General features: G+C 37.4%; 1 protein-coding gene across 1 annotated transcript in view; it reads left to right on the forward strand.

Annotated features, from left to right (window-relative positions):
* KCTD3 (potassium channel tetramerization domain containing 3) overlaps positions 1-14,251 on the forward strand; it is a 33,209-nt gene that overhangs the window by 1,792 nt on the left and 17,166 nt on the right. The window contains exons 2-9 of the mRNA XM_075147082.1: positions 2,837-2,890; positions 4,310-4,355; positions 5,713-5,786; positions 6,253-6,311; positions 6,496-6,576; positions 7,291-7,431; positions 8,703-8,793; positions 11,232-11,422. Coding sequence (XP_075003183.1) covers positions 2,837-2,890; positions 4,310-4,355; positions 5,713-5,786; positions 6,253-6,311; positions 6,496-6,576; positions 7,291-7,431; positions 8,703-8,793; positions 11,232-11,422 — 737 coding nt within the window. The remainder of the gene's footprint in view (positions 1-2,836; positions 2,891-4,309; positions 4,356-5,712; positions 5,787-6,252; positions 6,312-6,495; positions 6,577-7,290; positions 7,432-8,702; positions 8,794-11,231; positions 11,423-14,251) is intronic.

Below are 14,251 nucleotides of genomic sequence, written 5' to 3' on the forward strand. Positions count from 1 at the left end.
CAACATGCAATAGTACTTCTGTGTAAGAGGTTTTGGTCTTTTGCAAGCTCAGCTTCCCTTGTAGTGCCCATATTCTTTGAAAAATATATCTGAGCCAGGTTTTCAGCTTGCAAAGGCAGGTAACTCAAAGCTGACAGTGGAGTGGATGGTCTGGACAGTAAATGGAGGAGCGTGGGATTCTATACACATTTCCTCCTCTTCATTAGTTCCTGTTACCCTTACTAGAAACCTGAAACTCTTTTGTTTGTAGAGTTGTATGAGAAGAGGAAATTAGTGCTCTCTTCTGTCTCTGACAGCAGTTATACTTTGGAGCATCTAGTACAGAGACCCCAGCTTTACATGTTCTGACATGAGGTTCCTACTGCTCCCTGGGACTGCCAGAGCTTCTCTGTTGTGTGCGTGGTTGCTCCTACAGTTCCTGATGTCAGCTTTTGTGGATTCCTTTGCTAGGAGCACAAGCTTCTTGCAAATTAACATTCACAGAAATTACTGTAACAAATTTAGTGAATTCTCTTGACTCTTTATCTCCCTCTGGTTATAAGATAACTCTACGAGCACCATAGACTATGAAAATGGTTATTTTTTAACTGATACTTAGTGCGTCTGTTTCCAGTTGCCTATATTTTCTTTAAAATAACTGTAGGCTGTCACCTGCTTAAGAGTATTTGAGGATATTGGACTGGGTTTGCCTAGTTTTCCTCACATGATGTCTATCTGACCACTGCATGTTAGCTGCATGGAGCTGCAGATGCACATGTACGTGTAAACGTTGCTAGCTAAGCTTCTTTCTGCATCCTGGAAAGGAGGACTCTGTCTCCTTGTTTACATAGGTTAATGTATATGTATTAAAAATTCTAAAGTATATGTTAATATGAGGTATTGCTTACTAAACTGGTACCATAGTGCTAAATCACAGACAGAAAATCCTTGTCCATCTAAACCCACTGATAAAGTTGCAAGGAGGCGAACGTGAAATCAGTTGATGGCTCTTTTTCCTGTCCTCCTTATTGTGCGGCTTGTTCTTTTGGAACTAGTCCCAGTTGTTTTGCTACTAAGCTCTTTAACTGACTTAGGAAATGCTAGTGTGGAACCCAGCTGGTCAAAACAGCAGCAAAACTTCAATATTGACACCTCTGAATAGTTGACTTTCACTCATGTGCCTAAATGCAAACATGCCTCCACATCAGAAATTGTGCTGTAGTGTATTGAGAAGATAGTACCATTGAGTCCTCAAACATCTATTCAAAGTTCCTGAATGTCTTCATGGTCCCGTAAGACTTTTTTATTGCTTCAGAATTAATTTAGCATTTATCATTCAGTGTTGTAGAAAATGCCAATTAGCTGTGGTTCTAGTACTTTTTCCATATCTTTCTACCTATACACACCTTCCTGGGAAACCGAAAGTCCTCTAGTTTTTTCCTTCTCTTTTTTCTTAAACCACAAAAATATCTGAAAGTTGTAAAGTATTTAAAGTATCAGACAATAAAAGTCTTTAGCTTGTGAAGACCTTTAAAAGGGCTAAGTGGTGATGCTGCATGTGTCCTCATAGTTACAAGCCATGTCTGGATTAATCTTGGATAAAATTCATGTAACTCATTGTTTTCTATTATGCACATACTATAATATAGTTAAATGAATCATCCCTTACTCTTAAAGTAGAGAAGGGTAGTGATCTGTATTACTGATGATAAAAGCTGTGCAAAACTGTGAATATACTTAGAAGTTACTTTCCATTTAAATAGAAAACTGCTTTGATTCTCTGTAATTTTTTTTTTTTTTAGGAAAGACTTTGTGCATGTTTGTGCTTAGAACGCTGATACTGTAGATTTTCTGTTAAGAACAGATTTGTCATTGTTATGCTTGCAGTGAGCAGCTACACAATCCATGTGTTATGCAGGATGGTAGTTCCACATAGCCTTTGTGTTTAAGCAGTGAAAACTAGCAAAACTATGATTAAGTACTTCTATTTCAAAAATATTTTTTAATGTATTCCTGTAGTGTATAGAAAGTTGTCATGGAATTTTACTTTTGCATTTCTTTTTTTGATTCCATTAATGAAGAGGTCACCAAAGGTTTCTTAGTCATGGTACTCGTAAGAGGATATGTACAGTCAAGAGAGCTGATGTGGAGCATGAACTAATTGTCTAAGCTGCCAGTCCAGTTGTTTTCCTTCATGTTAAATCAAAACCAGAAGTATAAAATAGTTGATCGTTATTTATTATGTAAAATACTGTCTGGCATCATAAGTAATACTATAATTTGTATTATTTCATAATATGATTCAGAGTAAATACTTACTTTCTTTTAACTGTTATTGTTATTGGGTCCCCCTAAGAAGGCCCAGATAACAAAATGGCAAATACTTAAAGTTACTGTAAAATATTAACTTGAAGCTCACTGTAGTCTTTTGTAGTGCACAATGTAGCACCCTTTGAGTCCTAAGTAAGAGTAACATGCAGTTAATGACAAATGTAGCATGCTGTTGATAAACTTACGTTTTAGCGGCTGCTTTTTGGTGTGTGTGTGTGGTGTGTTGGGATGGTTTTTGGTTTTTTGCAACGTATGAGAACCAGAAAATGTAGGATGTTTGGGACAGTGTGTTACAAACATATAAAGAATGACACTTTTGGGGTCTCTGGACAGTCCTGCTTCATGCTTAAAGACAATCTGTGCAAAGAATCTGCAACCTCTTTCACTTTGTGCAGGCATTTAAATGATCTCAAACTTCCCAAACCTGTTTGATATCAGCTTTGTAGGACAAGTGAAAATATTTTGATAAAGCAGACTTCCTTCTGAATTTACAGCTGATTCTAAACTTGTCACTTTGGTTTCCTAGGTTCAGCACTTCCAGACAAACACTGATGTGGATTCCAGACTCCTTTTTTTCTAGGTATTTGTACTATATCATCACATTAAAGAAAGACAAATTAACAGTCATTTAAAAAAAAAAGAAGTTCTCAGTTCTTAATTTATGCCATAAATAGTGTCTTTATTCGTTAATGTTTTTTCCCTATCTCAAGCAATGGGACAGATTAATTTGAAATAAGCTGTTATCCAAAAGGTATCTTCTATCTTGAATGATGCTATGGCAGCTTGTATGTGCTGAAGAGCTGTCACTTTTTAGATGGAGTGCTGTGGAAATAAGTCTCCAAGTCTGCAGGAAAGGGAGATGCCACTGACTTTGTTACTACATTGCCACTTGTGATCTTATTGACCATACAAGGTAGCACTGCCTTTCATGTTTTTTTAATTATTGCTGTACCTTGAATTTAGTCAATGTTTTGAGAGTTTTAACTTGTGATACAGGAGCTGTGGGACTATTGAACATCCTTCTGCTAACTTTTACTACTTCTGTAGGTTGTGCTGCTTACTGTTTGTACCCTCGTAATTTTGTGCTGTAGTCGCTGTACCTCTACCACCCCAGTTAATCCCAAACACATAAAAGAAAACCTAAAGGCTGGCAGTTTTGCTTCCTTACATTTAATTTTTGTACTTTAGACTTCTTTCCCAATAAAAGCCTGGCAGCTGACACAGAGGCAGCATTACCTGCTCCTGTTTTACTGAAACGTTCAGATAAATGGAGTGCCAGGGAAATGTCACCTTCTTTGAGCCATGGAAGGAAAGGTATGAGGAGGAAGTCCCTTGCTATTCCCCAGTCTCTCAACACTAATCTAAGGAGGTTGTTCTGAAAGTCATCCAGTACTGGAAAACCTCAGAGGTAATTGTTATCTAGACTCGGATGGAATCTTGAAATAAAACTATTGACATTAGTTTGCTTCGTATCTGTAAAACAAGGTTTTGATGTTGTGTTTTCTACTGATCTGGAGCAAAATACTTTGATCTGATGGGAGAGAAACTTTGAAGTGAAATGGTGTAAAAACTCATCTACCCCATTCTTGCCCAGTAAGTCCTTGCGGAATGGATTGTTTACTCTTCCTTTTTACTTCAGCAGCTTTTACCGATTTACTATATTGTTACAAACTATGCAGCCCTCTGGGTGCCTGGGAAAACTTTTCTATCCTTTCAGGCTAGGCCTTGTGTCTGTTTTCTTTGGGAATCTGAAGGTCCTTATGATGCAGCTCTTAGCCTTTTCTTAGGTGTGCATGCACTGCTCCTTTGTTCAGGAGAGATGTGTCACCCTCACCAGCATTCTGCCTTACCTAGGCAGTTTTCTTTGCTCAGCTATACAGTTTTACGAAAACACAATCTACAATACACAAATAGAGCAAACTGACCGAGAGCATTGCTATCTTGTATTTGTGTTAGTACATTTCTGGGGGATATCTAATGAAGATTTCCTGTGTTTCAGTTTGCTGAGTGGAAGAATTTCAACGCTGAAGGATGAAACTGGTGCTGTGAGTAATAAACCTACTGATAAATCATTAATTTAGTGTTATGCTTTTAGTTAGGTTCTCTCCTAAACAATATTCACTGTGGGTGCTAATGGGAGTTACACTGCTCAAGTCAGCTATGCTTAAAAGCATGGAAAACAAATGGCCAAATGAATTAAAAACGTTCACACTCCTGGGCTTTTAAAAACTTGTTTTGGCTTTTGCCAGTATTTTCTCTGTCACTATTGTATTACATAACCCCTAATAGTAGCGTTGCAGAAGCCTGTGTTTAAAATGCTGACAGGACCATCTCTGCTTCAGAGTCCATGAGGAGTAATGTTCAATTGGACTTGACCTTTTGTCCATGTTTTATCACTTATTTCAGTAGGAGGAAAATATGGGACTTTGAAATAATTTCAAAATGTCACCATGTATTTTCCTTTTCTTTTGTTAGATTCAATACAAAATACACTATCCTCTTTCTTATAATCTCAAAACCTAGTTGCAATACTGTTCATGCTATTGAGCAGGAGAATGACTGGGAGTATTTAATTTAGTTATGTCTAGTGACGTTTTAAAGATTTTAGGACAGAATAAAAGTCTCAGATGTAACTACTTGAATGTCATGTCACCGGTCTGGTCTCCAAACTTTCATGAAAATTAGTGACATCGCTGGATTTCTTGGTTCCCATCTTCGTTCTGAGATAAATGAGTCTGGAACAACGTGCATATTTTTGTGCTTATTCTGCATTGTACAGACAATGCAGAGACAGAAACTGTACTTTTTAAAAACAGAAAGAACTGCTAATTGCTATATTGCAGAGGGAGGGGTAATTTCCATTAGATAGTATGTATTTGAGTAATCCTGACGTGGAAATGTAGCTTTTGTTGGCAAATATATATATATATAGCAAAATGGCTGTTTCAATCTGTGTGTATGATATTATTAAATGGGAAACTATAGTTACAGCAATGTTACTGAGTGATAGTAAGGCACACACTTTGCTAAAAGCATAGAGGTAGTTGTAAGAGTAATTGACTTAATTTAAAAAAAAGTCTAAACTTATTACATTTACTGCATTCTGAACACATGACAGAAAATGAGAATACCCATTGACCTTTATTGAGACTCTAGAACTTAAAGAACACATTTATTAAGTGCCTATTTGCAGCATGTTTATGTATATGTCTTTTAAGAATGTTGAATTAGTGGATGGTAGAATAATAATGAGAGCAAAGGGGCGGTCCAAAAACTTTGGGTTATGTTTGTCTGCTGACTGCCTCATCTTCAACTCCTCTTTCCCATGCGCAGCATAAAAAAGCATTTTAGTTGACAGTTGCTCCATAATAATGCTAAAAGTACAGCAATTTTTCTTTGCAGATATTTATTGATCGAGATCCAGCAGCATTTGCACCCATTTTAAATTTTCTTCGCACAAAGGAGTTAGACTTACGGTAAGAAGTTCTAATTATTTCAAATGAAAATTATTTTGATCAGCTGCATTAGAAAACTTTTTCAAATGAGGATTGTTCAGTTTTACTCAGCAAGTTGGGTGCCTAGTGTATGACTCAGCTCCCTGGTAGATTTGGGACCATGTCTAGAGTATGTGTATGGCATGGTGGAGGCAGAAATGGTAGCATTATATTTTGTTAGTGGATTCTTGTAACTTAAACATGGCAATGTGTTTCTTTATTGTTTCTGTATCCTTATTTTAATGAAAGATAATTAATATTAAGATCACTTTGAGATTTCAAACATCAACATGTTGAATGCATTTGGTGGTAATTCTGTAAACAGGTAGCTTGATGTTCACATTGTGTAATATCTAGTTATATGCAAGTATTTATATTCAAGGTATTGACTCGCTCTGTTCTTGTGGGTTTTGTTGCTTTTTTTTTGTTTTGTTTTTTCTTTCTCTAGGGGAGTGAGTATTAATGTTCTCAGGCATGAAGCTGAATTCTATGGAATCACTCCTTTAGGTAATTTCTTTTTTTTAAATATGAACTCATCTCACATTTATTACTATAGTGATGACCCACTTACAAGTCCTGGGCAGTTGTGACCCTGAAGATTTTCAAACTTACCGATACAGGAGGTTATTTGAAATCATGTAATGTTTCCTGGGAAGTAAAAGCTATGGTCATATCTGTGTTTCCTCCTTAGTGAGAAGATTGCTACTATGTGAAGAACTGGAACGCTCATCTTGTGGCAGCGTCCTTTTTCATGGCTACCTGCCTCCTCCAGGTATTTTTGTATTCATGGTCTGATGTTGCTTGCAGTCACTTACTGCTTTAGTTTGTGGGGTGCGATTGGCCGAATAGTTATTCTAGCTGTCAAACTGTCCAGAGAAGGCTTTCCTATGGAAACATTAAGATGAATGGTTGAATTGAACATCATTCTGATTCAAAAACTAGGCTTTTATCGGTATGCTGTATGAAATGGCGTATTTAGAGTACTGGGCAGGGCAGGGGGTGGCATGTTAACACTAAGCAGGCTGTGTTTGGTAGAAGACTAGAGTAGAGGTTCTTCAAGTACATTTCAGTTAAATGTTATCAGCGTGGAGTGCTTTCTTCTTTCTGGAGGTACAATTACTTTAGGTTCCCTATGTCTAGATGACAAATCAGCACAAATGAGCTTTCCTCAACAACATGAGTACTTGTTAGATTTTTACTTCTCTGTAGAGATGAACACAGTTCATGTGTTAACCTGAAGTCTAGGGGATATCTAGCCAATTGTTGACAAGTTTTCTGAAGATCGTTCCTTAAATTGTGAACATCAACGTAGAGAGCAAAAGCATTTTCTGTTTCAGTGTTACGATATTGCCTAATTCTTACAGCAGATGAATTAGACTTTAGATCAAAATGCACAAGTATTAATCCTGTGTTTTGAAAGTGAATGAATATCCATTATATTGCCAAAGTTCATGGAGTGGGACAAAACATCTCTTTTCTCTTATAGGCATTCCCAACCGTAAAATAAATAATACTGCTGGGCCACCGGCTGATGTTAGAACTGGTCAAAACTGCTCTGAGAGTGAGATTCATGGAGGTGGTGTCCAACCTACACTTGCTGGTACTGGGGAAGGTACAGTCAGGCTAGGTGAGGAATGTCAGTTTTAAAACCAAAACAAATTGCAAAGATGATTGTCACTGGGGAAATAAAAACTGAGTGACTATTTCTGGTTTCAGTCTGTTATTCTATGTTTGCCTGATCTTAAATTGCTGAACACTTAAACGCTACTCCCTATACAGTATTTAAGGCTCACTGCTGCACAATCAAGACATGAGGCTGAGAGAAAGGCAGATCAACGTTCTTCAAGCAGTCTTAGTACGGCCCCTTAGACAAATGCCTTACACTGTACTAAAGCCATGATAAAAAACAGACAGGCTAGTGTCTGGTCTTTGTTCAGGACCTCCTTCCTGCTCTTGCCCCTCTTTTTTGCTCCTGGTGCCTCTCTTGCCCTGCAAGAGTTGAGTTTTTAGAGTAAAGGTAGTCTTCAGTTGTTTGACTATATAGAGTATTTTCCATATAAAATATATAAAAACTGTAAATAAGATAGGCTTGAATTCTGTCATCTTCCAGCTTTTGACTTTGCAAGCAAAATGATGCTGTTAAAAGTGTTGTATTTCTACTATAATCATGTAAATTCTGGCAGTGTTAGGAAAATCTAGAGTATGTTAAACAGTGAATCTATATCCAGGTAATAGAAGAATAAGCCTTGGATATGAATTGCTGATTCTTCTTTGTGAGTTGCTGTGGGTTTGGAAGAGGACAGTCTTGGGAAAATGAGATAGAAGATGCAGTCTTTAGGCTTTAGTTCTTTCACCTATCAAGGCTGAGAGCTAATCCAGGGAAGTACTATAACCATTGATTTCCAGTGCCATCCAATGCTTCTGCCAAACCTAATTTAGTTATAGATCAGAAACAGGCATGCTCCCACTAGATAATAAATGGAGGAGCTATAGATATTCGGAGATATTGGAAATTTCAGTTTAACAGTCTGAAACAAAAATACAGGATTGCACCAACTATTTGGAAGGAACTTTTTTATTTGATAACAATCCTCAAATTTTTACCAATTTGGCAGGCTTTAAAACTGAGGCACGTACTTTCCTCTTTCTCCTTATGAACACTTTGCATTGTAGTGACTGAGATGAAATGTCTTCCTGCCATGTAAGAACTGTAATAGTTGTAAGGATTGTGAGGAGTAATATTGCTAACTAGAATCTAGCTGAAAATGTTTCTTGAGAAACTTCATTATCAACTTTCTGTTGCATGTCCTAGCAGAGAGCTCTATCCTGTTCTAGGTGTCTATGCTCATCTTCTAATACCCATCACTTGACTGACTTTAGCTTTGTTGTTGTTTTTAGGATTTCCTGTGGACCCACGGAAAGTCCTAATAGTAGCTGGCCACCACAATTGGATAGTAGCTGCCTATGCCCATTTTGCTGTTTGCTACAGGTATGGATATAGTGGCTTGTCAGGTTATAGGAATCTAAAAAAAACCTGATAATTTGTTATGAGCAAAGCAAAAAGTTTGCTTTACTCTGAAATGACAGTAGATCACATGCATTCAGTCTGCTCCTATAAATATGAATTGCCACTTTTGCTCATGCAAATAAACTGCTTGATAGGAATTCGAATTTTGCTGCTTTGATGTCAGTTCTTGATGCCATTGCAAAAATAATGGACTCCAATTAACTGCTTCAAAAGCCTGTTTTAAAGCAGGCTTTTAAAGGGAAGATTAATTTAAAAAGTTCTTCCTACTGTATGGGTTTGAAGACAGTCTGTGAAGTTAGACTGTCAAAGAACTTGAAACAGTTAATGGATTTTTGCTACATAAGTGATATACCTTGTCTTAAACTTCAGGTGTTTTTGGCTTAGCAGAACTGTTAAGCACTTGCTACTTCACCTGGAAGGCTGAAAAGTGTCTTTAAATGTTTTGTAAACAAACTGGCTATTTTTTAAGATCATGCGAAGATAAGTAACACCTTCATATTACAGAAGCTGTTTTTAGTTCACATCTGGTAATCTTGATTTAATTCGTGGCTGTTTTTTCAATGAAAAGTAATGTTTTAACAAGAGTTGTTGCCAAAAACAAACACTGCTGTCATAGTGTGGTTCAGAAACAGAAGGGAGAATAAAGAGTGTGATGTGAATAGCTTCTTTCTCTACTGCCAAACTGAAGCCATAGATTGCTGCCTTTTTCACTATATAGAATACTAATTTACTTGCTTAAACTTTGTAACTTAAATCACATCTAACTTGTCTCTTGTATTCACCACTGCAATTTGTTTTGCTTTAATTTGTACTAAATGTGGCTTCTCTTGCTCTACTTAATGTTCTTAATTATGCTGAATGTGGTCTGACTGGAGAAAGAGGCAATGGTTTGCAATTGTCTTTGTGCTAATTGTCCCCTCCTTAGGATTTTATCTCTGACTGTTTTACTTGGATGCTAGCTCACTTAAGTGAAAGATTCTGCCTCTTTCCTGCTTAGTAATCTACTTAATGTGACTTGTTACCATTGAACTTAAGTCATTAGTGATGCTTTTGATGAAGCATGTCAGACTTGAATGGTTGCTGAAAGAGAGCACAGGTCAATATGCCAATTTAAAATGCTGCTTTTCTGCATAGTGACTCAAGGTAGCAGTCTTGTCTTGATTTGAATATTTTTTCTTCTGGAACTTGCAGGAGCTCTAGGAATACAATGGTGGGATTTTCCCTCCTCCATTCTGCTCTTATATAGCTTTGGTAACAGTTTTCCCCCCCCCCTCTCTGCTGCATCTTAGTACCTGTCTGTTTTTATTGCTTGACAAGTGAATTTGCCTAGACTTTTTTGAATACCTAGTGTTTGAGGGGACAGCATACACTTAAAACAACTTCCGGCTACCCAAATTTTAATATAGCTTGCTTTATACTACTATGCTGCAGTCAAGTGATGTGATTCTTAAGATTCTTGTCAGGATTATTTTAATGTAAGGGCAACATCTGAATTTTAGCCAGAATCACTTCTCAAAGTAAGTGGTAATTTGTAGTGGACTGGACAGTGAATCCCATGCAGTAAGAAATGAAATATATTCAGATGTTTAGTTCTGTAACTTTTATGCTTCTTGTAACAGATATTATTTAAATGCTTAAGATAATTATTTTAGTAAAAAAACTACAGCAAAGCACAGTGCATCCTAAAGATAGTATTTTTTTTCCCTTTGAAGTATGGCAGAAGTCTTCAAAGCTTGATAATAAAGCTTGTGAGAATGTCTTGGTTGCATTTAAAGGATTATGGATATTGCAGTCCTGCTCTTAATTCACTTCACCACAGTTTCTTCTGCAGGCTGTATGGGTAGAGCACAGTGATCTGTGGTGCTTCATGTCCAGGCAGGATACAATGCTGAAGTGAAAGAATGGCAACAATGGCAAAAAATACTATAGATATGTTTCTGCTTTCCATGTTAACATTTATATAATTTTAACTGCTTAGATTTACTGTGCTCTAGCTCAGTTGCAAAGTATCTAAATTATTGCCTAAAATTAAATCAGATAAATTGTGCTTTTCTGGCATCATGTAAGTCTTTAAAATTGCACAGGCAAATGATTCCCTAAAAATAAAGCTTATAGTCAATTCAGTATAGTCTGTTTACAGTAAACCATAAACAGAAAATGTGACTAGATAGCACAGCTTTATGCTAGGGCATGATTGGGTGTCTTACATGATACCTAAGACACCTTGCCTCTGGAAATTAAAAGAGATTTTGTCTAAAGTCTTATGCTGAACCTCATTCTGTAGCATTTGGCTAGCCCAAGCTTTTGGCTGGATCATCCACATTGGTTCAGGCTTAGACTGAGATGTCTGTTTCTGAATCTCTAACCTCTGCTCCCTGTTCCCTCCTTTGTCCTTCCAGAATTAAAGAATCATCTGGGTGGCAGCAGGTGTTCACGAGTCCCTATCTGGACTGGACAATTGAGCGAGTGGCTCTCAACGCCAAGGTGGTTGGAGGACCTCATGGAGACAAGGATAAGATGGTTGCAGTTGCCTCGGAGAGTAGCATAATCTTGTGGAGCATTCAAGATGGTGGTAGTGGCAGTGAAATTGGTAACTATAATTGCTTGGGATTTTTCTTTTTTGTGTGTGTGTTTAACCAGAAAGAAATCCGTGACCTTATTTTGAGGTATGTATAATCAGCAGTGTTCAGTAATCAGTTTCACAAAGTGACAAAACAAGCTACAGTAAGCAACATATTGGAGCATATTAACTTACTTCTCTGTCATGCTAGAGGAATCCTTTCTCAAAAACAAAAAGATGAATAATAAAAAAGTAGTCTGATTACTGAACGGATATTACCTAATACTTACTGTTCAGTTCAGCTTGAGTTTTTGTGTGAAGATGCAAATTAGAGTTACTTTTCCCTGGACTTGCATTTGAATCTAGGCCATAGTACAAAGGAGCTAAGTTTCTGAGATGGAAAGCTACAGATACTGAGAGATTCTACTCTTTTCTTTCCTTTGTCTTATTAAAGCCATATTTTTACACGGAGGTGATGAAAAGGTTTCGGTTCTCTGTCAAATGTAGTTAATAAATGGAATTTGGAAGATGAAAATTTCTTAATTTTATAACTTGGGTGTCTAGGTAGGGAAAAAGCGCACTCTGCTGCCTTAAGCATACAGGAATTATTGCTTGTACACCTTGGCACTGAAGGACACATAATTAGGGTGGCTTTAGAAACAGCAAGAAGGCATTTTCAGAAGTAAATATTCCTTGGTACTGATTTGATGGCTTGTCTGACTCACTATTGTTCAAATACAGGGCAAGTTTGGGAGGCAGTGAAGGGAACATTATTAGGAACTTCCTCTAGCCTGATCCCTGGTGTTTGAATCACCACTATTATGCCAGTAATGTCTGTTTCCTCTGGCAGTGAATACTGCTAACAAAGTATGACAGCAATCTCCTTACGTGGACACTTTTCTCTGAAACTTAATGCTGAGTTAATTTTTTATTAGATGTATCTCCATAGTTGAAGTAATGAGAATTAATGTGGTCATTAATTAAAGTCAAAATGACCAAACTCAAGTTTTGATCCATGTGCCTTTAAAGGAAGAGCTTACTTGAAAGATGCTCAGGCAATTTCTAGCAATTAATGGCTGTTCCTTTTTTTCGTGCTTGAATGAGTGGAAGCACCAAGTCATATTTGAAGATGGGGAAAGGCAAAGGTCTCGCATGAGACAATGCAGCCATATACTGCACTTTTGCTCATAGAGTTCTTGTAGGTAATCATGGTCAGCAAAACAGAAAAGGAGGTTCCATTGTATTTAAAAAATAAACCAATCTGAAAGGTGTGTCTAACAGTTGAATGTGAAATATCTCTATTAAACAGGGAGTAAATATTGTACTTGAGAAGCCTTTTCTTCTGTTATGCTCCCCTTGACTAAATCTTAAAGGCAGGGAAGAGTTAGTGTGACAACTGTACTCCCGTAATAGGCATTGCTTTAAACACTACGCTATTACATTCCTCCTGCATTTTCTGGTTTGACTTAGCTGCTTGTGTTACCTTGGGATTTGCAATAAGATACGTGAAGCAACATCTCAGATTTTTGGAAGTCAAGTGCGAAGAGAGGCAAAAAACATAAGTGAACTTTACTTGAAATAAAAACTCTAAAATATGCCAATATCATAAGGTTCTGATGACTCAGACTACGACTGAACATGGCAACAAAACTGAAGGAAGCACTTTGGCTAAACAGGCTGCATTGCAGTGACATTGTGAAGCAAAGGAAATGCCACCTGGAGCCGGGGGGAGCTAGAGAGAAAGTGCCATCAGGATTGAATCTTTAGTCCAACTAACATTTGAACAAAATGTACTGTTCCTCTTTTGGATAATAGGTCATGCTGCTTGGTTTAGAAAAACTAAAATATGCTTGTGTTAAATAGTAATAACTTGAATATAGCTGTCTTCTTTCTTTGTAGTGGCAAATGCTTGCAGTCCTGCTTTGTATTAGAGATAGAGTATATTGCTATCATCTTCTGAAAGAAACCGCTTATTCCAAACAGTCATTGGAGCCTGGCGACACCATCCTCAGAAAATTGTGTGGGCTGGCATCTTTGTGATAGAGCTCTCCCAGAGCGCTCTCTTTCCTTTCAATATTACTTACATAAGACACTGCTGCTGGATTGCTGCTGTAAGCAGTATTTTACTGAGAGGGACCCTTAAGAGAAGAGCCTGTCATTACGTATAGCATTATCTCCCCTGTGGACGGGTCTCAAGATTGTTGAGCCTAAGCAGGACTGACACTTCAAATTCCTCCAGACCATTCAAGCTGTCTTCCTTGATTTCCTTGGACCTCATCCTTCTCTGGAGTAATCAATTCTAGTTGTTTCTGTGGATTTTTTATTATTGCCTTTTTCATGTGCCCTGTTCTGCTGAATCTTATCTGCATCGAATGATCGTACTGTGCTCTGGAAAACAGTTTAGCATCCTAATTAAAACAGAAGTATATATTGAGCTTCCTGAGGTTCCGTCTTGGGGTGTAACAGAGGGCTGCTTCTTTGTTGGGAATGGCACTCTGTTCATTTGAATTTGTCCAAAACAATGTTGGGAAATTTTCCAGCTATTGGGTACTCTTGTTTTGAAGATACCTGTCTGCTGCAGTTAAAGTGTATTAGTGAGGAGTAATATAAATATGTAGAGTGAGCAGTATGGAATAGGAAACTTGTGAGTGAAGCTTGACACTTGATAGTGTAATGTATCCCCAGTAGTAATGACTTTTCTACTTACCAGGCAGTAAAACTTAGCCTGAAATTACTTACAAACTCAGTTACTTACAGGGCCAATTTGCTGGAATTCATAGCTAGCAAACTTGGAAATGATCTCAGACCTTTTTAGTTTGCTGTAACTTTGAAATACATGGTACAATAAATAGTGCAAAA

Source organism: Calonectris borealis, chromosome 3, assembly GCF_964195595.1.
Source record: "Calonectris borealis chromosome 3, bCalBor7.hap1.2, whole genome shotgun sequence".
Classification (NCBI taxonomy): Eukaryota; Metazoa; Chordata; class Aves; order Procellariiformes; family Procellariidae; genus Calonectris; species Calonectris borealis.